At 35.2% G+C, this 27,900-nt stretch overlaps 1 protein-coding gene across 1 annotated transcript in view; it reads left to right on the top strand.

Moving 5' to 3' along the window:
- Positions 1-597: 597 nt before the first annotated feature.
- The window catches only part of LOC123541498 (zinc finger protein 62 homolog), an 85,328-nt gene continuing 58,025 nt past the window's right edge, over positions 598-27,900 (top strand). The window contains exons 1-6 of the mRNA XM_053525791.1: positions 598-718; positions 1,576-1,743; positions 9,316-9,604; positions 12,633-12,724; positions 13,189-13,371; positions 17,945-18,055. Coding sequence (XP_053381766.1) covers positions 598-718; positions 1,576-1,743; positions 9,316-9,604; positions 12,633-12,724; positions 13,189-13,371; positions 17,945-18,055 — 964 coding nt within the window. The remainder of the gene's footprint in view (positions 719-1,575; positions 1,744-9,315; positions 9,605-12,632; positions 12,725-13,188; positions 13,372-17,944; positions 18,056-27,900) is intronic.

The raw sequence follows: 27,900 nt of genomic DNA, 5'->3' as shown, positions 1-27,900 counted from the left end.
TGAACCAAAAATATGAGCAATCTGATTAAAACGGAGCAGTGCAGATGCTGGATAGCTAAAGATGTAAAACGAAAGTTGATTTGTTTTCCGCAACTCTGCATTGTGATCGCATTAGCTAGACGCTTGATAGTTTAGAACAAAATTACAGTGTTTAACTTTTTAAACAGACTTTAAAAAAGATGCTGTCTGTGATGATTGTTTTTGCTTAGTGAACTGCAGGACGAGTAACAATTGTAGCAGGAAGAGTAAAAAAGCTTTAGGCAGCTCATCCTGCAGGATGAGTTGTTTTCAAGGAATTAGTCGAGCCCATCTGATGATATTTTATATGTGACATTGTAATTATTGCTTGTAAATGCTTTTGTTGAACTGGATACTTAATCTACAGTATTAAAATTAAATAAATTTTAACATTTTGTAATTGTTTGACTGCATATTCTTGCTAGTCCTGGACTTGAATCGCTTGCCTTTCACCTCTGTTAGGTTGAAACCATGCAGTGAAACATAGGACTCACATGTGAAGGAGCTTATGTAAGGTTAATGCCCGTCTGTTAGTGGAACAATGCTGTGGCTGTTTTCCACTGTTAGTGAAATAATGCCATGGCCAGTGAAATAATGCCATGGCTGTTTTCCACTGTTAGTGAAATAATGCTGTGGCTGTTTTCCACTGTTAGTGAAATAATGTCATGGCTGTTTTCCACTGTTAGTGAAATAATGCTGTGTATGTTTTCCACTGTTAGAGAAATAATGCTATGGCTGTTTTCCACTGTTAGTGAAATAATGCTGTGGCTGTTTTCCACTGTTAATGAAATAATGCCATGGCCTTTTTCCACTGTTAGTGAAATAATGCTGTGTATGTTTTCCACTGTTAGAGAAATAATGCTATGGCTGTTTTCCACTGTTAGTGAAATTATGCTGTGGCTGTTTTCCACTGTTATGGCTTTTTCCCACTGTTAGAGAAATAATGCTGTGGCTGTTTTCCGCTGTTAGTGAAATAATGCTGTGGCTGTTTTCCACTGTTAGTGAAATAATGCCATGGCCGTTTTCCACTGTTAGTGAAATAATGCCATGGCCGTTTTCCACTGTTAGTGAAATAATGCTGTGGCTGTTTTCCACTGTTAGTGAAATAATGCCATGGCCGTTTTCCACTGTTAGTGAAATAATGCTGTGGCTGTTTTCCACTGTTAGTGAAATAATGCCATGCCCATTTTCCACTGTTAGTGAAATGATGCTGTGGCCGTTTCCCAACATTTAAAGTTTGAAATGTGCCATATTGTTATAAATATGATGATTGTTTAAGCCACAAGAAGGTTAACAAAATGTTTGTTTTTATAGGGTTTCGGGCAGTCGAAATGAAGAAAATACAGGTAAAACGGTTGTGGTGCTTCATGAATTTAAATATAGAATATTATAAAAATGAAAGAAAAATGTACTTCATTCTATGAATTGACTCAACCACAGAATCAGGATACCCCATGGAGATTAATGATTTGATAGTACTATAAAAAGTTAAGAGTTTTAGCAGCTGTTTTGTTTCTAGCTTAGTGATTTCATTTGTTTCTGAAAATCTCATTTCAGGTAGAAGGGATATGGCACATGACATTGTGAAAAGAGTTTTAGACCAGAGGTCGGATATTCCTGATTATCTTTTGAAATACCGCTGTAATGTTTGCGGGAAAATGTCATCTTCCACCTCAGCTTTGAAGATTCACATGAGAACTCATACTGGAGAGAAACCTTTCAAATGTGACTTTTGCAACAAGTTGTTTATTACACGGAGCAATAAATACCAACATATCAGGATAGTGCATGATCCGAACTACCAAGTTCCAAGGTAGAGACTGAGATTTCATCTTGGTCCAACGGGTCTGGTTGCCTTGTCAGGACAGTATTGCATTGACTTTGGCGCCATATAACCTATACTGTGTTGGTGCACCGTAAAACCAAAATAAATAAATAAATTGATTGTAAGACAATCATTCTACATGATTATTACTTCAAAATGGTCGGTATTTTGCAGGGTCTTTCAGAGATACTTTAGGTCAATGACATTGACACGCTTATAAGACACGGCAACACATTAAATTTGATTTTTAAGGAGAAAATCTTAATCTTATAGACGAGTACATACAGTAGACTAGCTCACTGGTTTCCTTCCTGGGAAAACTCTTGACTAGTTGATTAAGCTGACTGTTTAACAATTGGTTAAAAAAAAAACATGAAGAAAATAATACAGACTGAATTAGATTCTTATACATGACTGTGTTAATGAAACATTTAATGTTATGCAGAATGCGATCATTGATATATAATTATGTTGTATAAAGTGATAAATAGTGCTTGTGAATTAAGACCCTGGAATGTGTTTATGAACCATTTGATAACCTTTCAGCGAAGTGACTTAGAATTTTATTTATTTTCTCTGAAAAATTTATGTCAAAGAGTTGTTTCTGTTGACAGTGTTTTAACTTGAGTGTTTCAAATGACTCCTAACAAAATTTGAATAAGGTTGCTATACTCCTTCAAAAAGTACTCCTTCAAAAAGTAAACAGCTTATTTACATCAAACATAAAATTGCATAGACATTAAAGTATGTTTAATAATTTTCAGTTAGTTTAAGCAGGACACAAAGAAGTTGTTATGACCTGTGCAGAAACATGGTTTTGGTGTTGTAATATGAGCCGTGCCATGAGAAAACCAACATAGTGGGTATGCGACCAGCATGGATCCAGACCAGCCTGCGCATCCGCGTAGTCTGGTCAGGCTCCATGCTGTTCGCTTTTAAAGCCTATTGGAATTGGAGAAACTATTAGCGAACAGCATGGATCCTGACCAGACTGCGCGGATGCGCAGTCTGGTCTGGATCCATGCTGGTCGCATACCCACTATGTTGGTTTTCCCATGGCACAGCTCATATAATTATGTGTTTGTGGATTTTCAAGTGTAATGTTACATGAATTGACTTTAATGGTAACTGGATACATACCAGGTAGATTCAACCAGATTTCATGGATTCAAAGGTGAAGATGGACATGGATTTTAGTTTAATGATAACTGGAGATATACCAGGTAGATTCAAGCATATGGACTCATGGACTCTTTAAGTGTAATGATACATGGATTCAAGTTTAATAACTGGATACACACCTAGTAGATAAGAGCATACAGATTACATGGATTCAGGTGTATTGATACATGGATTTAATGTCTTTTCAAAGATGTTTGTGGATATGGATTTATGGTTTTATATTGTTTTAAGCAGTTGGAAAATTTGAAGTTGTGTGCTACTTGATATTTTATACAATTAAACCTGCTTTAGTGACTACCTGCTTAAGTAGCCACTTTAAGCTGCCAGCCAGCTTTCAAAATTGACTTTTTGTTCTAATTTCATCTTCTTTTAAGCAGTCACCTGTCTAAGCTGTAACCTGCCTTAAGCAGACACATGTCTTAAGTAGTCACCTGTCTTAAGCAGCTAAATTTTAAGATTCTTTCACTGGTGATAGGTGCAGATGGGAATTTCCAGCCTCGAGGGTAACTGTTTAAAGTAGTTAAAGTAGTTCCTACAGGTTACCGCCTAAACAGTTACCTGAGAGCTGGATATTCCCATCTGCAAATATAACCAGTGACAGAATCTTTTTCTTGCATACCGATATCAAGATAAAATAAAAAAATAATAAAATAAAATCAGTCAAACGGCTTTCTTTTTAGAACTATTTCTTATTTTAAAACTATTTCTTATTGCAGCGTATTTAAACAAAGTGGGGGAAATCAACGTCCGTAAACAGGAAAGACGTCATGACGTTTCAAAGATAAGTAACAATGTTTATAAGTTCCAGTTTTGTTTTATCAGTTCCAGCATAACGTTATGAGTTTTTGATAAAATAACGTGTTTTGAATCAAGAAATATACTATTAGGAACAAAGAGGTATTGGATTTTTATTCCGTTTTTATCGAAATAAAATATAAATAACTACATAAATCTTCTACATATATGTAGTTCGTAATACGTCATTTAAAGCACAAGAGTCATCTTACACCCCGGGGAAAATCCAGCACCGGTAAAAATACTGGAAATCCCTGTCTGGTATGCAAGAATATTTGTTTCCTTGGTTGACTGCTTAACACAGGTTTGACTGTAAATACAAAAGGTTATACCAAAAGTTGAATGCAGAAACACTCAAGAAGTCTGTTTTGTATTTGGGGAAGGGGCTCAATGCCAAATTCATTATAAGTGAAATTATTTAACTTTTTTTTGTTTTTTTAACTTTATTAAAAACTTGAATATTGCAAATTATTGATACAAGATGAGTATAAATACTTTGGTCTTTGCATGTAACAGCATTTAAAGAAAATAAAAAAAGAGGCAGGTTTGGAACATGAAGCGGGCAGACCTATTTGATTTTGTTTTTTCAGATTTTTTTTAGGTGAATCAATTTTAACTCTGCACTGTAGTAGAAAATTTTATTGCCAAATTTACAATATATGCTTTTGTGATTGTCACATTATTGTAATATGTAGTTTCACTTATTATTGGGACTGGAAAATACAAGAATATCTTTATGCAAACATTTCTACTAGTTGTTCTTTAACTTGTTCACAACAAAAGTGAACAGGGTTAAATTATTTAGGGTTTTTCTGAAGACTTGTATCTATCACATTGTGACAGTATAATACTAGAAATTCTGTTTATATCTTCAATGGCATCTTGCTCAAACTTTAAATTCCACTTTTCTAAATTAAGATATATAGCTAAGTTCCAATTCTTCATAAAATTTGAAAAATCTAGACAGACCGGACAAAAGTACCAAACTTTGCACAGAGGTAGTTTGGACCAATACAAGACTTTTGGCTGTAAGGGCCAAGGTCACAGCTCTTTGGAATTCTATTTTTAGAACATTCAAAATGGCCGCCATTGAAACAGATAGCTATTTTAGTAAAGTTAGTTTTTATCTTATTCTTGATACATATTTATGTGTAAACTGATTCATACCTACTCTTAGAGTTAAAGTGATATATTTGCAGGAAGTGATGTCAATTTTCACGTCTGTCTGTCTGTCTGTCTGTAAATCCGTCTGTCTGTACGTCAAAAATGCCGTTTATAAACAGTATACTTGTGGTTATAACTATAAGATGAGCCCCGTAATGTGCAGCTTGACTTTAATTATGTATTGGTGCAGCTGAAAAAAAGTGTTTCACCAACTTTTAGGTGAAGCATGTTATTATTTGTTCCGTCCGTCTGTCCGTCCGTCCGTCGCAAAATTCATATAATATTATCTCAGAACAGCTGTTTTGGCTAAATCTGAGTTTTTTTTTTTAAAGATTTTTGAAATTATCTTTTTCTATGAATTATTAAATGCCTATTGCTTTTTGTAATATTCAAGTGACTGTTCCTGAAATACCCTGTTAAAATGCAAAAAAATGTATAGAAACGATTTGTTTTAACTGCTTAAAGGGCTATTATGGCTTTGTTTATTTAAAATAAATGTGACTGCCGCATGTGCTGTTATGAACATAAAATATATTAATAACTTGTTAAATCTTATTTTTGATACTTTATTAATGACATATTTTTCAAAGGTATTTAAAGTATGATTCACAAAGTATAAAGTAATACTGAGTCCATTATTTTTTATTACCTTTCTTTTATGTAAAAGGATAAATACATGTGCAGTACTGAAAGAAGTGCTTTTCCAATCACGTAATTATGCATGTTCTCTTTGTTTTTTGAGAGTTGCTGTATCGGATTTTAACATTATGGAATTTTAACACAGTGAAGTTCACCTAAATAGGCGTGACAAAATATCCTACTGAAAAGTACTTTAGGCATGTTGAACAAGTGTTAAAGATGGTTTAGGAAAACATTTTCTTAATCTCTATTCAAAATCATGTTTGATACATGTACCTATTTCTTAATGTCTTGTATAGAGAGCACCATTTGCTACATGTACCTATATTATCTATAACAAATGTGTTACCTTATGGCAAAGTTTTTAATGCATATTAAGTGTTATTTCAAGGTTAGAGAGTTCGGTGCAAGGTCATTTCAGAGCATTATTAACTGCAAATTGTTTTATTAATCAATGTAATGATGATTATTGTATAACAGCTTATGTATTTTACTTGTTGAGAAAGAATGCTATGCCTATAAATGAATTATGTATAGATCAATCATTAATTTAAGTAGGCCTATATCTGAAGTAAATTAGCTAATTGCCCGAACAATGCCATTTTAAGCCAGTATGATGAAAACATACTAAATTAACATTGAAGATAAAGGGAAAATAGTTTCTTCCATTTCTTTTATTGCTGATGCAGATTGTGTATGCTGCTTTCAATCTATTAAGACATGTTGTTGTCGTTTAAGAAGGAATTGTGATCATTAATCTAAGTGGTACATTTCCAAGTATTTAAAAGGCAATACATGTATGCTGCAAGCAAGGCTTTGATTGTTTCATTATGCTTTACAATTTTGTTGCATAGTATTTCCATTTATTCATAAGGAATATGTCATTAAGGTGCATATACTTCTGATGATATAATCTATAATTATTTGGGAGATTTTAGTTTTAAATGTCAGCATTCTATATCTATCTATATCTCCTTTTGGCCTTTAATCACCATACAGAAGAGAATGTCTATATAAAAGAAGAGGCTTTTTTTTAAAAAAAAAATAAATCATTGTGATCACAAAATTCATGTGCATACATCTATTCCATCTCTTTTCTATATGAATATCTATAGCTTTTTAGTTTATACTAATTTATCTTTAAGCGCAATTGTGATGAAAGCTAGAAGCTTATCTGAACCACACTCGAATCCTTTCCCTGGAAAATCGAGTACTGGTGTCATTTGAGAAGGCTTGGTTATGATCCATGTCGGTATCAAACTCTGGGTTGAGCAGCCGACACCTTAAACTCTAGACAACCGCTTCCCTTTCCTATAGTTTCTTAACAAGTGACTTATCCCAACAAAAATGTTCTAGTACCAGAAGGCTCTGACATGATATGTGACCGGGATAAACATGAAAAGTATCAAACCAGAAGACGTCGGTTTGATGATTTGAACAGGAAAAATGTCCTGTGTGGTCAAAGCTTTCAGTTGCAAGTAAGGTTAAATTTGTTTGAGGTAACTATTTGTTCATGCAAAAGATGAAGTAAGTGGTGCATATAAATCATGTAAACATCTCTAAATGATAAATTACAACAATAATCCAGTAAATAAAGACATAATCATTAAAGAAACGTTTTAACTTTCCATTACAATAAAGCTTTTCAAGATACATGCATATAGATATGATCAAATATTGATACTTTGCAATATCAAAATAAAACTATCTGAATATAGAGATTTAATGCAAATATAATTATGTAATATGTGTTCTATTATGGAAATTACAAAGCTTATCACAAAGCTTATTTAGTCGCCGTATGACCTAGAGTTGTGTTAATGCGATGCTAAAACTACCAAAACCAAAGAGCAAAGCTTATTATTAGATACATGTATATGATGCAAAAGAACCATAAATGAAAATGAACCATGTCTCCCAGTATAGCATTATTTCAATAGAAGGATGAATGGAATTGGCATCTACATAGTTTTGTCATTTGAGGCCCTAGCGGACATGAAATGCTGCCTTTATATCATTTGGTCTACACTGTTCAACAGTAATATAAAACTTATGTTGCGTTCCACATGTGGTCTCATTATGACTACAAATACAGAGTGGACACGATTTTGCGACAGACAGACAGACAGACAGAAAGACAGACGGACGAACGAAACAAAATGGAACATATCTTCTACAAACATTTAGTCGTTACACATATTTATCACTTCTAGATCAATCGAGATCAAGCAGCGCGTCACAGGGCTTATGATGCATACACGTAAAAGCGTATAGTTTTAAAAAAGATGACATATTTAACGTACGTACGGACGAATATAAAGACATACCGTTATGTAGCATGACCTAACTTTATGATTATATATCACTTGACCCTAACAGTAAATATGAATTAGTTTACACATAATTATGTATCAAGAATAAGATAAAAATCAACTTTTACTAAAATAGCTATTTGATTTAATGGCGGCCTTTTGAATGTTCTGAAAATAGAATTCCAAAGAGCTGTGAGCTTAGCCCTTACAGCCAAAAGTCTTATAGTGCTCCAAGCTTCTGTTGTGACCTTTGCCCTTAATGCCAAAAGTCTTATATTGTCCCAAGCTACCGTGGTCTCGGTATGAATAAAATACAGAGCGGACACGATTTTGCGACAGACAGACAGACAGACAGACGAACGAAACAAAATGAAACATATCTTCTACAAAAAATTAGTCTTTACACATATTTATCACCTCTAGATCAATCGAGATCAAGCAGCACATTACAGGACTCATGATGTATGTTTGTAAAATCTTACGGTTTTAAAAATGAAGACATTTTAAACGTACGTACGGACGAATGTACGGACAGGCCGTTATGTGGCATGACCTTACTTTATAAAAATGCATCACTTGACACTAAGAGTAAGTATGAATCAGTTTACACATAAATATGTATCAAGAATAAGATAAAAACTAACTTTTACTAAAATAGCTATTTGTTTAATTGGCGGCCATTTTGAATGTTCTAAAAATAGAATTCCGATAAGCTGTGACCTTGGCCCTTACAGCCAAAAGTCTTATATTGTCCCAAGCTATCGCTTTACAAAATCTGGTACTTTTGTCCGGTCTGTCTAGATCTTTCGAAATTGGCACTCTACTAATAAACTCATTCTCATATTGTTAAAAAAATCTCATCAATAATATATTTGATACTGATCCACTTCTTTTAAAGAACATAGTTTGGGGAATATTGTTTTGCTTATGTCGAGCAGTTATGATAATGTCTGTCTGACAGTTGGCCGGTGTACCATTTTGTTTCTGATAGATAACTATAGAACATGTGAGCCTACAGTTGTCAGACTTCAAAGGAACAGTCCCCTACGGTCAGTAGATGACTTCTGTGTATGTTTGGACATGCCATTGTGGCCACCTCTATTAAGCAGCCATTCAGCTTACTTCCCATATTGACTTCTTATTCTAATATATACCTGTCTTAAGCAAACACCTGCCTAAAACAGCCAAATTGTGGCACCCACTTGGCCGGCTTGCCTATCTTTTTGTGGAGGATTTATCTTCAAGTTATTTTCAGTTTTATCATAATATCTATGATATTGATGTATATTTTACTGCTTAAATTAGTCTCATAGCAGTTAAGAATTACTTGGACACATATTTTAGTGGAAAAAAATAAAATATTTTTGTGTCATGTTTCAGCTGGGTACCAGTTGGAAACGGCTCCATGCCCTTCAGCAAAGACAACAACAACCATTGCTCCGGAATCGTCAGGTACTCGTGGACATCCTGTCGACACGGTAACGACACCAATAGTGATGTATCAGTTCTGTCACATCTGCCATAAAATGGTACAGTCAGAGTACGCTCTCAAAACACACATGCGAATACATACTGGAGAGAAGCCTTACAAGTGTCATTTATGTGACAGGGCATGGGCCCAGAAAAACAATCTCAAAAGACATCTAAGAACAGTTCATAATGTATTGATGTAAATAATGGTATAATTCGTTACTTAGTATATACAGTCAAACCTGTGTTAACAGCCAGCCATGGTGGCTGCTTATTTGTTTGTTTGGTTTTGCAGTTTTTCAACAGTAAGGCAGATGTTGAAGACAAGTTAAAATCAGAACAAAACATTAATTTGGGAAGTCAGCTGGCTGGCTGCTTAAGATAAGTGGCTGCTGAAAACAGGTGACCTCTGAGTTGGGTTCAGCTGTTGTGATATTTGGTTCAAGTGTAATGTATGTGACAATTTTAAAACATGGGAACAAAAATTTGTAAGTAATAAAGTGCCATTGAAAGATGGTAATCATGGGCACAAAAATAATCCAGGCAACAACTAAGTGGAGTCAAAGACATAAGCTGAGACATGGTTATAGGTTGTTAAACCTTGTTGTGATGTCCTGTTACACAGCAGGGGATTAAGTTAAGAACAGTCCATAGTAATTATGAAATTGACACCAAACTATAAACCTTGTTGTGATGTCCTGTTAAAGAGCTGAGGCTTAAGAAATAAACACTGTCCATAAATATTATGTAATATGTGACAAGTCTTAAATTTGGCTTAAAAAGGTATCAGGAAAGAAAACTTAAAATGTTCATAATGTAAACAATAACTAGGAAAAGTTTTTCTGTGCAAAGAAAGCTGGTAGAAAGTGGTACAGGTATTAAGTATGTGACAAACAAAGGTTAAAATAGAATTATCTTCTAATCTATGTTTGTATAACAGTATTAAGAAATAATTCATAGCAAAACCGTGTTTGAACACTATACACGATCGGCAGTTATACACCGAGCATAATAATTTCGCAAGGGCCCAGCCCTATCCCTTACTGTGAAATCATTAATATTCGTGGGGGACTAATTTTCGTGGTTGAGTCAATCAACGAAATTTAATCCGAACGAACAAGTAAAATTCCCATTCATTTTAAGTTCAAAACTTGAAATCCACGAAATTATATCCTCACGAAATTGCCGTTTTGACCAAAATCACGAAATTTCATGCCCACGAAATTAAATGATTTAACAGTATTTCAATTCTAATGGGTCTTTTATTGTAAAGTTCAGATAAAGTACGATAGAAGTGCTTCTCCTTGCATGCATGGTAGGTCGTCACGCTCCTTTGTTTATACACGCCAGGGCTGAAAGTGGTAATAGGTCTTGCAGAAGAGTTCACTTTGGGTGAAAATGATGGCGAATTATTCTGCAAAGCGAATAACCACTTACTCAGCATGTGTGTAAATTAATTAAGACAGTAACTGTTGTGCAATTTGACATTTTGTTTTAAACAGGCTATTAAGTAAAATGTTTTATCGACTTTGAAAGGGCTGTTTATAGATGCATATGTGGCGCTAAATATCACGTTGACGCAGCGTCAACATAATATTGTTTTGATGATTTAAGCATTGCTAGGCATATTAGAATAATAATGTTGCACTTACACTCTGATGGTGGTGAGCATTAATGTTGGCTGGATGGTGACAATATACACGTCATATATGCAACAATATATGAATGTGATATATGAACAGATTGTTTCTTAAGTTGCCAGCCTTAAATAACTTCTTCCAGAGAAACACTTTAGTATGGACTGACCAACTTGAAATAAAATTTGTATGTATTGTAATGTATTGTATTTTATTGATGGTCCATTGCCTTCTTGCATGAACATATTTCAATAGTACTGCTCAGCAGGGTACAGGGGTAACTGGAGTTAAAACACATGGTTTGCATGACTCTTGAAAAGTACTTGAAAACGGTTCTGTTCTTGAAAAGTCCTTGATTTTAGGTATTCCCTTGAGAAATCATTGAAAAGTACTTGAATTCTTTAAAAAAATCCTTGAATTCGGAAGAAACAAAATGACATTTTAGAATCCACAAATTTACCGACGTTTAAAAATTATTGCAACTAAAATTATCATATATTTGGTAAGAAACAAATTGAAGATGAGTGAAATTGCGGTCTATGTAAGCAAGCATGTTCCTGTGCGTGTGACGTAAGCAGACTCGGTGCACATTTGAAAAAAAATGGCAGTGTTCTAGCAATCAAGGCTTTGCTTTCCAGAGGGTATGCTTGACGCAGGATCTTCACAAGGCCTTATGTCAGCCATCTATGAAAAACATAGACTTATCCCAAATGGGCGAAAGTGTGTTAACTTTCCATTCTAAGGGCACAAAACATACAAAAAACATTGTAATCATGTCTTCCTTAGTCAATAATGATTGGCATTTTTTAGACAGGAAGGTGCCATTTTGGTAAGAAAGAATCGGCAGTCCCAACGTTTGAAAATAACAACCTGCCAACTATTCCACCAAATAGTCATGACATTTGTTCTCAAAACTGAAAAATATGGTTTTAAAGAGTTGATTTTCACAATGTTGCACAGGTTAAATTAATATGTATTAAAAGGAAATGAAACAGAATGTTTTATTATTTTCACTTGAGATACATAGCGGTATAGGTAATGAAAGCATAAAGATATTCACCTTGAAAATGCATTTCAAGCCTTGAAAAGTCCTTGAATTTTATAACAAAACTTCTGTATGAACCATGAAACAGTAACACCTTCAAACCACTTCAGTTGAACAGTTTGATGAATTTTCACCAAGCTGAACATGTTTATTAATGTGCATTTATAAATCTTTCCAATGTTTTCAAATGGTTCTATTGACTTCAAACTTGCATTGCCAAAGTCAAAACCAGAAAATTCACAGTGATGGGTAAGGTGACTGAATTGGAATCACTTGGCCTTCATTGCTGTTGTTTCAAAACATCACATGGATGTAGAATTCTTTCATGTAAGGTGTCTGTTAAGTTGGATTACGAAAAGCTAGTGGTAGCATGGTTGGTTTTGAAATTTGCCAATACTCTAATAAATATTTCTCATTTTAGCTTAATGTTGATTTTGAATAATTTGTCAGAACTTACTTTGAAGTTTAAGAATCTGCTATTAAACTTCCCACTATGTCTTCCATAAATTCTATGAATTTTTCTTAACGGTAAATTTCCCTTAAAGTTGGATGTGCACTTCAGTTAAAGCAGAAGATGTTGAACTTTGCCCCAACAACTCTTCAACCTTTGATCCTAGACAGACCTATAAGAAGTCTAGTTAGTTAGTGTAAGGTGTTTGGCATAATAAATAATTAATTTTTTTCAATGAAGCTCATTTATAATGCTCAGATGGGTAACCATAATATTCCTATGTTAATGCCCCTGGTGGAGTTACATTTTGCAAAAGTTTTTTTTTTTTATGAAGGCGGCCCTCAAAAGATATTTTCTTACATTCTTTTAGTAAATTTAATCTATAAATACAACTTTTAATGAATGAATTTGAACAATTATAGCACTATTACAGTGCTGGTATTCACTGTGTTTTGTGTGGAAAATATAGTGTGGATTTTGGTGGGTGTTTGGTCTAAATACTTAGGGGAGAGTGTTAATTACGGACTGTGATGGCCAATGAAAGCAAAGTAGAATTAAAAAGATTATAGTTCACAATGTTATTTTGTAATAGAATTCTAGCAAAATTCTTAATGAGACAAGTGAAAACCCAAAAATTTTTTCTTTTTCAGTATTTAAGGACCGACCAGTACAAGTTATCCAACCAGCAGACTTACCAGCATTGGTGCGCATTATTTGTCCAACCTGCGGAAAGATACTTCAGTCTGGTTCGGCGTTGAGGATACACATGAGAATTCATACAGGGGAGAAACCGCACAAGTGTAAATTCTGTGGCAGGGCTTGGGCCCAGAAAGGCAATTTGAATCAACATTTGAAACTCGTCCACAATCAGTATCAACCAAAATGACTGTCTTTGCAGCAGTTTTGACATGGATTTGTCAAAATAAAAAGCAGTTTGAATAAAGATGCATGAGTTGTTTCCCATCTTAGCAGAGGTACATACTTCAAATCTAGTGGTTGCATTTTTGATACACACATATATACAGTGACATGGTCCACACAAGTTTTACCAAGTTATACGCGCCAATCAGAAGACTAGAAAACTGTCATTGAGTAGGTTATTATATCAAAATTGTTTGAGCTGTTCCTGTATCAATCACTATATTAAAAAGTATACTGGGAATTGGAAATTCCTTCCAAAAAGGACTGTAAAAAAATATGTAAATAGTTACGGACTTCAATTTTTAGCTTGAGTATGTAAAAAATAGAGCTATTGTACTAACCCTTTGGTTGGCAATTGATTGTGTCATAGTCCAGATTCCTGGCTAAACTTTCGATGCACTTTCACCATATTCTTTTGTTATTATGCAGTCAATTTGCTTTAAACTAAAATATTTGTATCTTATTGACATCATAATTTTATGATCCAAGGGCAATAATTCTGGTACCAATATTACATGAATAATGCCCCCTTTTACTAACGTTTGCAGCTTTTCCTCTCTATCTCTGTTATTTCTTCATGTATTTCATTCAGTTTAAAGTAGATGTTCCACAAAACTTCAAATTTAATTTGAATTCGTGGGTATGAAATTTCATGGTTTTTGTTATAATAGTTATTTCATGTTTATATTTGATTTGCGGATCTCAAGTTCTGAAGTTATAATGTAGGGATTTAATTTTGTTCATTGACACAACCACAAATCCTTGAAAATTACTGGTAGTCCCTCATAAAAATGAACGATTTCACAGTATGTCATTTTGACCGTTACCATGCTAAATTTCTATAATGAACTTATCCATCTTTTCATTTGGACAGTACCATTAACTGTTAAAAGGGGTGCTTACCAAAAAGATACTGACTGAATGGTGAACAGTGCAGATCATGATCAGAGTTCATGACGCAGTCTGATCATGATTTGCACTGGTCACAAATGCAGAATCAGTCGTGTCTGGCATGATGAGGGTTAAAGGGGGATTCCCCTAGTTGTGTGGGATTTTTTCAAAATTTTGAAATTACTCTCATTGGATAGTGATTGTAAATTTAAAGTAAAAAATAAAGTTATTCAGTGAGATCAAGGCAGTATTTATTTTCAAGAATTTATGTAGTCCAAATGCACTTGTAGGTCAAGCCCCACTCCCCTCTTCAGGTATCAAGGCTCATCCTGGTCTGCACACTGGTTGCAAAGGCAGAATCACTTGAAGCCAGCAGGCTGAAGGTTAAGAAAAGATTTCATATAAACAAGAAAATTAATGAAATTGTGAGGTCTAACTTACCTTAAAAATATTACAGAAGTTAATGTAGGGGTAACACAAATGTCATGTTTTTTCATGTTATAACATCTGCATAAACCAGAGAGATAGTTTGCTGACCAAACCCCGTAGGACAAGAGAACAAGTATGTCTAAAAGAATCTGCAGATGTCATAACTAAAAGAAAACATGCGTTAAGGCTTTTCTAGAATGAAATAAGTAAACAGTTAAACCTAGAAATGATGTGATGGCATGCTTTTATGATAGTGAAAATTGCAATGACTGCAGTATTACTGCCAAGATGTTAACATTAAGTCACAAAGATGCCAGTAAAATGAAAGAAACAAAATGTTACCCATGTGAACATTTCTAGTTATACATTGGAGACTTTCAAGATTTTGTTTTATTATATACATTTATAAATTCTGTCAAAACTACAGCTTGTATTTCACAATTAAATATGAACAGGCAGAAAAAAAGTTCCGTATTGAACCTTTTGTATTGTATGTTGCCGGACTACTTTCATTCAATATGCATGACCTGACACAGTTCTATAGGTAGTGCACATAAAACTTTATTAAGTTCTATTCTAAACATGGAAGGTTTTGTTCGATAACAAAACACCAAACAAAATAATAGAGGTATATAATAAAAGGATCATTGTAACAGCAGCTAGATCTGGTATCTTTAATGCATTCAGCTCTCATGGATTTAGCCAGGTCAGATCATACTGACGATGGCACCTCTTGAGATCCGATCTGGCAAAATCCACTCAAACCAGATACAGCATCCCAGATCGAGATACTATTATAATAACCCTAATTTAATTACATGACACCAGAATGATTTTTCACAGATTTCTCCCCCCAAAACAATGCTGCCTATATAAAAGGATCATATAGCACTATGAACTAGCAGTTTATATAAGGAATCGTGTAATGATATGCAGTTATTGAATGGCTTGTATGTTAAGCTTTAGCCTACAAAATTTCTAAAATAGACTGGTCCATCATTAAATTTGGGCAATACCATTTATTCTTTGAAGGGGTGTTCACTGAAAATTTACTGACTGAGTAGCGAACAGTGCAGACCATGATCAGCCTGCATGGACGTGCAGGCTTAACTTGGTCTGCACTAGTTGCAAAGGCAGAATCACTTGCCGCCAGCAGGCTAAAGGTAAACAGGTTTTTTTTTCTTCTTGAGCACAGCAAATTTATTTAGAGTTGAACTGTAGACCAGTCAGTAGCACAATCTGTGGACCAAGAATTTATTGAAGCAGTCATGAACCAATACTTGCTGCAGGCTTTATAGTAATATGATAGTGCTTTGTTAAATATTATTTAGCCATTTATATGAATGTGTGATTTTTAAGGCATATTTTGCAATTGTTTTTGAATGTCTTTGATGTTAATCATGAAGCAGTATCTGCAGCAGTAATCATCAGTTTCATGTATAATAATAATAATGTAGGCATGAATTTTCATATTGTCACTATAATGTATTTTCTGTATGCATATAATAAAGAATTACACTACAGTGCAGGGTTTTCCCGGACGCAGGTTTTCTGCGTCCCTGACGCGCTTTGACTGCTTTGGACTCGCATTTTGTAGTGCCTCTGCGTCCACTGGACCCGCAAAATCGGTCACGAAACTCCTTTGCACTGAAGCTTCCTTTGCGCAGATACCCATGTAAAATGCGCAGTTTTTTACGACCGGGACCATCCCCGATTCGTGGGTGCTCATTATACACAGGTATAGACGATTTTCCAACTTCAAAACAAGTTTTGTTACCGATGTTCGCCATTTTGTTAAAGGGAAACTACTCTCCGCGCTAACTGACACCGCTAAAATCTAAGATTGCCGTTACGTTCCGTAAAAGATCGAATGGTTTATTTTTCTATTAAACAAAATTAATTTCATATAAATTTAAAGTATTTTGATGAAAAAATATTAATAAATCACAAAAATTATGATACTTATTAAGGATCGAGTATTATCTTTAACTAAGATCAAACTGTGAACAACATAATTGACACGAGGTGACACTTAATTGCCGGTAATTACTGGCTATTTGATCATAACAAAAAGACTGTCACACCTTCTGTTATCAGTCTGGATTGAGAAGCTCATGCCATTTTGAAAGATACCATTCCGAAATACTGAATCAGCTGCTATCTAAATTAAAAAGATACAAGTTCATTCGGTTTTAGGATAAATTTTTTTTAGTAATAATGTCCATTTTCAAGATCAATAATTTGTGGACCCCCAAAAATTATTAGGGACCCTTAAATTAGCAGCCATGGGAGTCCATGGACTCCCAAATAAAAAACCCGAGGGAAAACCCTGTACAGTGAGTTTTTCCTTCGTGTTAGATTCCAGAAAAATATTGTTATGCAGCTGATAGGCAGAGTGGTTATCACACATGTTTAGAACCTGCCGGTGTCTCTAAATTGTATTTTGGTACTTGTAACTTGCAAATGTTGAATTCTGCTCAACCAGGGGCTAGAGGACATAGATGGTAGCATGCATTTCCACTGCTGTCCATGAACAGGTGCAATCAAACTGAGCCAACAACATTTTCATTTTTGTTGTGGTTTGACTGACAGTTGGGTTTTCACTTTTCTACCTATGTTATCGCATCAGTCAGTTGAAACTTGAAGGATGAAAATAAGTTTGGTAACTTTAAGGTATTTAATCACATTTCCCATTTTAAGTGGCTCCACCTCATACCTTGTATTTAGAAAGGAGATCTTTCTTTGATTTGCCTTTTACCTGGTATTTAGATGGGAGAGCACTCTCTAAGCTTCACCTCTTACCTAGTATTAAGAGGGGAAAGCACTCTTAGCTTTGCCTTGGACTTGGTATTTAGAGGGGAGGACGTACATTCTTAGCTCCGCCTCTTACATAGTATTTTTTTGATGGAAAGTGCTTTTAGCTCCACCTCTTACCTAGTAATGGGAAGGGAGAGCACTTAGCTCTGCATCTAACCTAGTATTTAGGGAGAAAATCACTGGTGTTGTTGAAGCTGATAAATGAATTATTTCCCATACACATTCAATAATTATAAATATTTGAACACATTTTGGTATCTATTTTCAATGTATTTAGTGCTGAGTTATACATTAGAAACAAGCTCATTAATATCAATTGAATTAATTAAAATCCAATCTTTATTTCAGGTTCAGGGTACCAAACAGACTCGGTTGCTTTGTTTGATGGAATGTTGTACTCAACAAATGATGGTCATCCTACCGCTAGCACCCGACAACAACAACTTGGAAAGAACGCTTGTCAGTACTGCCAGAGGTTGTTCAATACAAGTTCACATGCTAGGAGACACGAGGCCATCATTCATAGGAAGGAACGCCCGTTCACTTGCTCCCTGTGCGGGAAGAAGTTTTCAACCAACGCAAACATGAAGAACCATATGATTGTCCATTACAAAAAAATAAATATATAAAATGTTCCTGAATGGCATCAGTCCGGACTCGGATTTTGGTTCAGTGTAAATGTGAAATGACCTTCATAGTTGCACCCCTTGGTGAAACACTGAGAACTATATTTGGAATCAAAATATTTCACAATTACGAGGAATCATATTGTCTCCAGTTTGTTTGTGCTTTAGAAGTTACAAAGAATTTTGCTTTTGAGCTCACCTGAGCACGAAGTGCTCGAAGGTGAGCTTTTGTGATCGCCCTGTGTCCGTCGTCAGTCGTCAGTCGTCCGTCATCAACAATTTGACTGTTAACACTCTACAGGTCACAATTTTGGCCCAAACTTCATGAAACTTGGTCAGAATGTTACCCTCAATAAAATCTTGGACAAATTCGATATTGGGTCATCTGGGGTTAAAAACTAGGTCACCAGGTCAAATCAAAGGAAAAGCTTGTTAACACTCTAGAGGTCACAATTTTGGCCCAATCTTAATGAAACTTACTGAATGTTACTACAATAAAATCTTGGAAGAATTTGATATTGGGTCATCTGGGATTAAAAACTAGGTCACTAGGTCAAATTAAAGGAAAAGCTTGTTAACACTGTAGAGGTCACAATTTTGGCCCAATCTTTATGAAACTTGGTCAGAATGTTAACCTCAATAAAATCTTGGACGAGTTTGTTATTGGGTCAGCCAGGGTCAAAAACTAGGTCACCAGGTCAAATCAAAGGAAAAGTTCGTTAACACTGTAGAGGCCAGTTTTATGACTGTATCTTCATGAAACTTGGTCAGAATTGTAATCTTGATGATCTATAGGTCAAGTTCAAATCTGGGTCAGGTGGGGTCAAAAACTAGGTCACTAGGTCAAATCAAAGGAAAAGCATGTTAACACTCTTGAGGCCACATTTATGACTGTATCTTCATGAAACTTGGTCAGAATGTTAATCTTAATGATGTCAAGGTCCAGTTTGAATCTGGGTCATGTAGGATCAAAAACTAGGTCACCAGGTCAAATCAAAGGAAAAGCTAGTTTACACTGTAGAGGTCACATTTATGATAATATCTTAATGAAACTTGGTCTGTATGTATATCTTGATTATCTATAGGTCGAGGTCAAATCTGGATCAGGTGGGGTCAAAAACTAGGTCACTAGGTCAAATCAAAGGAAAAGCTTGTTAACACTCTACAGGCCACATTTATAACTGTATCTTCATGAAACTTAGTCAGAATCTTAATCTTGATGATCTTTAGGTCAAGTTCGAATCTAGGTTATGGAGGGGGTCAAAAACTAGGTCACCGGGTCAAATCAAAGGAAAAGCTATTTAACACTTTATAGGCCACATTTATGACCATATCTTAATGAAACTTGGTCAGAATGTTAATCTTGATGATCTTAAGGTCAATAGGTCAGGTGAGTGATACAGGGCCTTCATGGCCCTCTTGTTTACAATCAGTAATGTGCAAATTTTCCTATTTTGAGACAAAACTATTTAGTTTATTGGACCATTTGCTGAATTGCTTATTCAAATATTGTAAGTTTGAAACATGTTTTCATAATAAATACCATGATACACTCAAAGTATTCACTTTTTAAAGAATAAAATGCGTTTTGAACTTCCTAATTATTACCCCTACCCACTTCCTTCACTTCAGATAATAGGGGTATATTGTTGTGCTCATGTCTGTTAGTCTGTTTCGGAGTAATAACTAGAGAACTTTTTGGCATACATTGGTCAAACTTCATAGGATGATTGCCTTTGATTAGTAGATTAACACTATTCTTGTTGCTTTTTAGCTCACCTGAGCACAAAGTGCTCAGGGTGAGGTATTGTGATCACTCACTGTCCGGCGTCCGTCCGTCCGTCCGTCCGTCGTCCGTCCGTCCGTCCGTCCGTCCACACTTTCCTTTAAACAACATCTCCTCCTAAACCAACAGGCCAATTTTGATGAAAACTTCACAGGGTTGTCCCTTGGATGGTCTTTTTTTAAAATTGTTCCAAAGAATTTTGAATTTCCATACAGAATTCTGGTTGCCATGGCAACCAAAAGTAAAAACTTTAAAAATCTTCTTCTCAAAACCAGAACCCCTAGAGCTTAGATATTTGGTGTGAAGCATTGCCTAGTGGCCCTCTACCAGTTTGTTCAAATCATGACCCAGGGTCAAAATTGACCCCCCCCCGGGGGTCACTTGATTTTACATAGGAAAATCTTTAAAAAATCTTCTTCTCAAAAACCAGAAGCCCTAGAGCTTAGATATTTGACTTGTAGCATTGCCTAGGGGAAACCTCTACTAAAATTGTTCAAATCATGACCCGGGGTCAAAATTGACCTCGCCCCAGGGGTCATTTGGATTTTACATAGGAAAATCTTCAAAAAATTTCAAAAAATAAACCAGAAGGCTTAGAGTTAGATATTTGACATGTAGCATTGCCTAGTGGACCTCTACAAAATTTGTTTCAATTCATGAACCCCCGGGTTCAAAAATTGACCCCCCCCCGGGGGGCACTTGATTTTCCATAGGAAAATCTTAAAAAATTTTTTCAAAAAAATAAACCAGAAGGCCTAGGTTTCTTAGATATTTGACATGTAGCATTCCCTAGTAGACTTCTAAAAAATTTATTCAAATCATGACCCCCGGGGTCAAATTGACCCCGCCCCATGGGATTACTTGATTGTACATAAAAAAAAGCTTCAAAATAAACCAGAAGGCCTAGAGTTTTGATATTTCATATGTAGCATTGCCTAGTGGACCTCTACAAAATTTGTTCAAATCTTTGACCCCCGGGGTTAAAATTGACCCCAACCCCAGGGGTCACTTGATTTTACTAGGAAATCTTCAAAAAATTTCTAAAAATAAACCAGAAGGCTTAGATTTAGATATTTGACATGTGCTTTGCCTAGTAGACTTCTACAAAATTTGTTCAAATCATTCCCTCCGGGGTCAAATTGACCCCACCCCATGGGGTTATTTGTTTAGCTTTAGCAAAGAATTTTTTTCAAGAAAGCAATTAAACTCAGGTGAGCGATATAGGGCCATCATGGCCCTCTTGTTTGTGGAGCTGGGAGTCAAAAGGTTAAGGTTACAGTGACTGAAGTATGTTCAGGCCTAGAACTACCAAATTTCAAGTATGTATAGCCTGTGGCTGTTAGATTACCCAAGTTAGGTTGGTGTTGAATAGGTCAAAGGTCAAGGTCACAGTGACCTCAAGACTGAAAATGATTTCTCATTATACAAATGTAAATAACTAGAGATGTCAAGCTTCAATTAAAGAAAACTGCCTGTGATCACTATATGACCACTATTGTTTAAGCTGTCTGGCTAAAATTACTTTTGTATAAATGTGTTAAGAATGTTTGAACCTATGTGATTTACAAACGACTCTTATTTTTGATTGATTTTTTCATTGATGAAGTTTTTATTCAAATCCCCCAATCCCCACCAACACCCCACCTAAAAGAAAAGGCATTCTATGAAATCATAAAAAATCATTGGGGACTAATTTTTGTTGAGTCAACCCATGAAATTTGATCTCAGCAAACAAGTAAAATTCTCATTATTTATGTTTAAAACTTGAAAGCGGCAAACTCTTGATCACGGTTTGGGGTTGAAAATAATGCAGGAAGCCTCCACCTATCAGGCTCTGTTAATAATTCAGTCCACAGCATCAACATGGCTGCTGCCAATTAAGCTGGAAGAAAAATCGAAATTTAACATTGACTTATACACTGGAACTTAAATTTTCTGACCATTTCCAGAGCAGAAATTGGGTGCGAACTATACATTTCTGTGACCAATACACCCCAAAATACGTTATTGTTTTGCTTACGTTGATTGTTCTTGATAATCATTGTTCAGATCTATACCAGGAGAACCCCTAAGTCTAGACCAGCGGTCAAATTTCATAGGATGATTGCCATTTATCAGCTATTGCTCTAGGGGTCAGTAGGTCAAAGGTCAAGGCCATAGTGAACATGAGATCGAGAACCACGTGTGATTTAAAATGGAGAACACTTAGTTGGGCATTCAACTATCAAACTTAATAGGATGATTTAAATCTAACTAACACAGTAGTTATATAACTGTAAGAGAATGGTACCTTTTTTGACACAGTCGGATACTGTGAAATTATTTATGATAATCGTGGGGGACTTATTTTCATATGGTATATTTTGTGGTTGTGTTAGTCCGGGAAATGGAGTCCACATGAAATTGCAAATGTTTGATTTATCTTGTCTTTAAAATTGTACCAAACAAAATTTAAAGCCCACAAAAGTAAATGGTTTTACAGTACGTTGATAAGCATTAAAGTTATTAACCTAGTGACAATTATGTCAAACCTGCAGCTACTTTCAGATGTGCATACTATACAATAGAAATACTGTTTTGCAGGTTCGTACCTCATGTTTTTATTTCGATGTAAATGAGATTTGGAACCAAAATTTGTAGTCCTGTTTGGCGCCATATAACCAATACTGTGTTGGTGCGCCGTAAAACCCAAATAAATAAATTGCAGGTCCCATAATGTCTCCCAATCAGAACTTGATCCTCATGTTGTAAAAATTGTTTTGAAAGAAATCAATATTGTTTTGAAAGAAATCAATATCTTCCATAAGGTGTAGACTTATGGTCTTAAACTCAGTATGCAGAGCCCCAACAAATATGCGGATGGAGGTGTGTCCATGACTTCATGATAACTGGTCTCTAAAAATGCTAATCACAGTTAATTGAATAATAAAGGTAGAAAGAAAGTCACTGATGAACAAACATTAATTTTGTTGCATATTATTTGTTCTAATCAATCATTGCTTCATTTTGCAATAAATTCATACCAACTGCTTCTGTTCTAAATATAGAAACAGTGTTGATTGCAGCTGTAGCATTTAGTCCTACTAAAAATTAGTTAATGGCATCACTGAAAGATCTACTGTTTCCCTATGTTTACTTCATGAAAGTCATTCATCTGTAGTTAACAGGTAGACAGTTTCTGGCCATTCTTTACCTTCACTAACCTCAGCCCAAAGTACACAAGATGAACAATTGTGATCAGTCTGTCTTCAAGAATTTCACCTTTAATAACAATATTGTCCTGATCTTTAAATGTAACCCGTACAGAATGTGCGTGGCCACAAAATCTCATTCAAGTTGGTTTATGGATAAAATTGCTCCAGACAATTAAGTTATTCCCCTTGAATTAGTCATGAATTGTCCTTTTCACAGAACAATGGCATTAACACTCAAAGGCCACACTTTTGATCTGATCTGTGTAAAATTTGGCCAGAAAGTTTGTTTTTATTGAACACTAGGTCAAGATCGAAACTTTAAAAAAAAACTTGTTAACACTCTTGAGGTCACATTTTCTATCTGAATATTATTAGTAACTTGAAATCTTGAGGGAATGTTCGTCTACACAATCTAGCTGGAGGTCGCAACAGTCGTCTCAATTTAAAAATTAAGCCACTAGGTCAGATCATGGATAAACACTGTTAATACTGTAGTGGTCATAATTTCTGCCTTATACACCTAAAACATGGAAGGAATGCTTGTCTTTACAAGATCTAGTTTGAAGCTGGCTCATCTGGGTTAAAATCAAGTCACAGCGTCAAATCTTAGAAAAAAGTTGTGAACACTGTAAAGACAACGTTTCCTGATTGATTTACTTGGTCAGTATGATTGTATTTATGAAATGTTGATAAAGTTTGAAATTGGATTGGCTTATTTTCTTTGTCATTGTCATAACAGTTTCAAGTTTTTAAGCTGCACGGTTTTTGTTGTTTCTTTTCAAAATATAGAAAATACCGTCTGTAGTTAGTAATTGCAATAGAAAGACTTTATTAAGTGATTCAGTGTGTTTTAGGAACTTGTTACCACCAATAACTCCTTTTTGGTCAATAAAATATGTAGAAAATTCAATAGCTTTTATGTCACGCTATTGAAATATGATATAAAATATAAAAAACTGGTTTTAGTGTTATACACATTAAAATCCCTATTTAAGCAATAATGGTTTGACATTTATTTTCAATTGCTGTTTTAAAATTTTTGAAATTCTCATGTTTATCTGGAGTTGTGCCCCTTTAATAAAGATGTTATACAAGTATTTCTGATCTAACATAGAGCACTGTTATTCTGCCTTATGTCATTGCCATTTGTATGTTGTGATGTAGATATTCCACCATTCCATTACTTCATAGCCATGTGACTTTATTTGATTTGATTGAACTGTAATAGTATTTGTCTGTAATTTACGCTTAAGCCGTTGCTTTGGGGCATAAGGGATGTTGCACATTTCATTACCGTACCTCTTATGAACACACTCGATCAAACTGAGTTTGGTATTAGCTTACTTGGTTGTATTCTATGCTTTCAAAGGATCTTTTAATAGATTTTCTTCCATTATTTATTAAATTGTTTTTTCACGGGTCTTACTGGGAAAAGTGAAAGCAATGTGAATAAAAAAAAAACAAACTGTTTTAGGTTCACTTTCAGAATTTTTAGGATAGAAAAAAAAAAAAAACACCCTTAACATATTTGTTAAATAGACACTATAGAAGGTAATATGTATGATACCAGCTGAATTTTTACTTCATTTTTTTTTTCAGGCAGTGCTGAGGCAGCAGTTGCTGAAAACATGTTCTTACAGTCTGAACTTGAACAGGTCCAACAAACCTTTAAACCATTCTATTGTCACAGTTGCAACAAGTATTTTAAGAGGAAAGATCACCTTCAACGTCACGATGCGATCATCCATCGCCGGGAGAAACCGTACAAATGCTACACATGCCAGAAATCTTTCTCCACCAAATCAAATTTAAAGACACATACGATTGTGCACATGAAAAAGACGTTTTAGTTATTTATATTGGTACTGATACCTGAAATTGTTTTATAAGCCGAATATTAGGTGCTACATACAGTGCAAGATGTTGATGTCCAGATTTTGTTCATGCTGTTTTGTGAAAATATTGCATCAGATGTTTAAAGTACTGCAGCTGAAATTAACCTTTAGCCTGCTGGGTGGCAAGTGCTTCTGCCTTTGTGACCAGTGCAGACCAAGATAAGCCTGCACATTTGTGCAGTCTGATCAGGGTCTGCACTATTCACCACTCAGTAAATTTTCAGTGAACACCCTTTTGAATAATAAATGGTATTACCCGATTTGAATGATGGACCAGTCCATTTTAGAAATTTAGCAGGCTAAGGGTTAATGTTTCTTGTCTGTGACCAAGTAGTTATGATTACTGACTTTGAATCACAGCCCTATCACAGCTTTGGTGTAAAATTCTTTTATGAGAGGAAGTCATCAAGCTAGGTAACCAAATGTCAATACTTTTACCCTGGTGATGGTCTCTTATCTGGATTCTTATCCTCCATTTACTTTCATCATTTAGATGTCCCCTCATCGATGTGGGTTTGAGCCTCACACGGGGCGTTGAATTCTTCATGTGAGAAAGCCATCCAGCTGGCTTACATAAGGTCGGTGGTTCTACCCAGGTACCCGCCCGTGATGAAGTAATGCACGGAGGGGCACCTGGAGTCTTCCTGCACCATCAAAGCTGGAAAGTCCCCATATGACTTATAATTGTGTCGGTGTGACGATAAACCCAACAAAATAAATAAATTAAAGTCATTTAGATCTCAAGTCTTCTTTTTCTTTTACGTTTTGCTTATAAATGTTGATCACCTTCCTTTTACGTTTTGCTATAAAATGGTACATTTGTATCAAAAATGTGAATTGATACAAATTAATGGGTCTTGTACAAGTACCAGTACCAACAACTTCTTCCCAGGCTATGGTCTCCACTTCTGTTTGTTTGTAAGCTTATTTATAAACCATAAGGACGACATCTCCAAATAACTGAGATTATACTGATATTAATGTTAGTAGGAGGTAGTAGTGCAAGATGCAGAAGACACTCCTGTCTCAGGTTCTTTAACGTGCCAGGTGTAAAGCATCCATACATGTGGCTTTTATCCCAGTGTCAGTAATTTAAAGTTGGAGGAGTGGGGGCTTGAACTCGCGACCCCTAGTTTGGTTGTCAGACACTGTCACAGTGTTGCCACTGGACTACTGCATTCGCTCTTATGGTCTTTACTGTAAGTTCACTTTCCTTGTAAACACCTTGAATACTGTAAAATCATTTAATTTCGTTGGTATGAAATTTCGTGGTTTTGGTCTAAACGGCAATTTCGTGGGGATATGAATTCATGGATTTCAACTTTTGAACATAAAATGAATGGGAATTTTACATGTTCGTTGGGATTAAATTTCGTGGATTGACTCAACCACGAAATCCATGAAAATTAGTCCCCCACGAATATTAATGATTTCACAGTAGATCAAAGTAAATTTTGTTAAGTTATTGAAAGAGATGTTTCTGTTGTTTCTTACATGGAAGTCCGGTGTTGAAAAATTATCAAGGCTTACTTGAAAATTTTTCTCTATGACATGTTGGTTGGTTAGTCTGTCAGTTGGTCCATCAGTTGACCAGTTGCTTGTAGATCAATTACTGGAAAGCACTAGCTGTCAAATGTCATTGTATCATTTCTTTGGTTAGTAGCTGACCTAGTATATTGATTCTGAGGGAGTAGGTGAAAGCTGAAGGTGACAAGTTTCCAGTCAAAAACTGGAGAATGCTGGGGCAAACAACCCTCAAACCTCATAGGATGCATGATTCTCTATGGTCTGACAGCTAAAATGAGTCTTACATTTCTGGTTTAATTCACTTAACCTTTACCCTGCTAAATTTCTAAAATGAACTGGTCCATTTTTCAATTTGGGCAATACCATTTATTATTCAAAGGGGTGTTCACTGAAAATGTACTGACTGAATAGCGAACAGTGCAGACCATGATTAGCCTGCACGGATGTGCAGGCTAATCTTGGTCTGCACTGGTCGCAAAGGCAGAATAACTCGCCACCAGCAGGCTAAAGGTTAAGGTCACAATGACCTTGACAATGAAAATGATGTCTGATAATGTTTTTGCTTTTAGCCATCAAACATCATACCATGATTGCCTGTCAGTCATTAGATGGTCTTTATTGTGTTTAGGGGTCAGAGGTCAAGTTTACAGTAATCTTAAAACTGAAAATAGTTTGTAGAGAATTTTTTTTTTTTTGGGCTCTGCAGAAGGTCAAATATGTAGATAATCGCAACCTTAAGACAAAAAAATGTTTTTGATCAGTTGGTAACTAGAGAACATTTTCACCTAGTACTCTCTAAAGTCATATAGTATGATTGCTTGTGGTTAGTAGAAGACTCCAATTGTTTTTTGGAATCAGTAAGTCTAAGGTCAATGTCACAGTGGTATCAAGGGGTTTCCTATAGATAACTGGAGAATGCTTGGGCCTATAGCAATGAAACTTTTATTACTGAAAAATCATTTAATTTTGTGGGCATGAAATTTTGTGGTTTTGACCAAAACAGCAATTTCATTGGGATATGAATTCATAGATTTCAACTTTTGAACATAAAATGAATGGAAATTTTACTTGTTCGTTGGGATTAAATTTTGTGGATTGACTCAACCACAAAATCCATGAAAATTAGCCCCCCCCCCCCCCCACCACGAATATTAATGATTTCACAGTAAATGTTACCATATTGTCAACATCTGTGGTTTTTGTCATTCATATTTTTAGTTTTAAAGTAAAATATGATGACTTAACTTCATTGACTTCATCTTCATAAGTCACTCGG

Source organism: Mercenaria mercenaria, chromosome 16, assembly GCF_021730395.1.
Source record: "Mercenaria mercenaria strain notata chromosome 16, MADL_Memer_1, whole genome shotgun sequence".
Classification (NCBI taxonomy): Eukaryota; Metazoa; Mollusca; class Bivalvia; order Venerida; family Veneridae; genus Mercenaria; species Mercenaria mercenaria.
The sequence above is the reverse complement of the archived record's forward strand: the minus strand, read 5'-3'. Positions and strand labels throughout refer to the sequence as shown.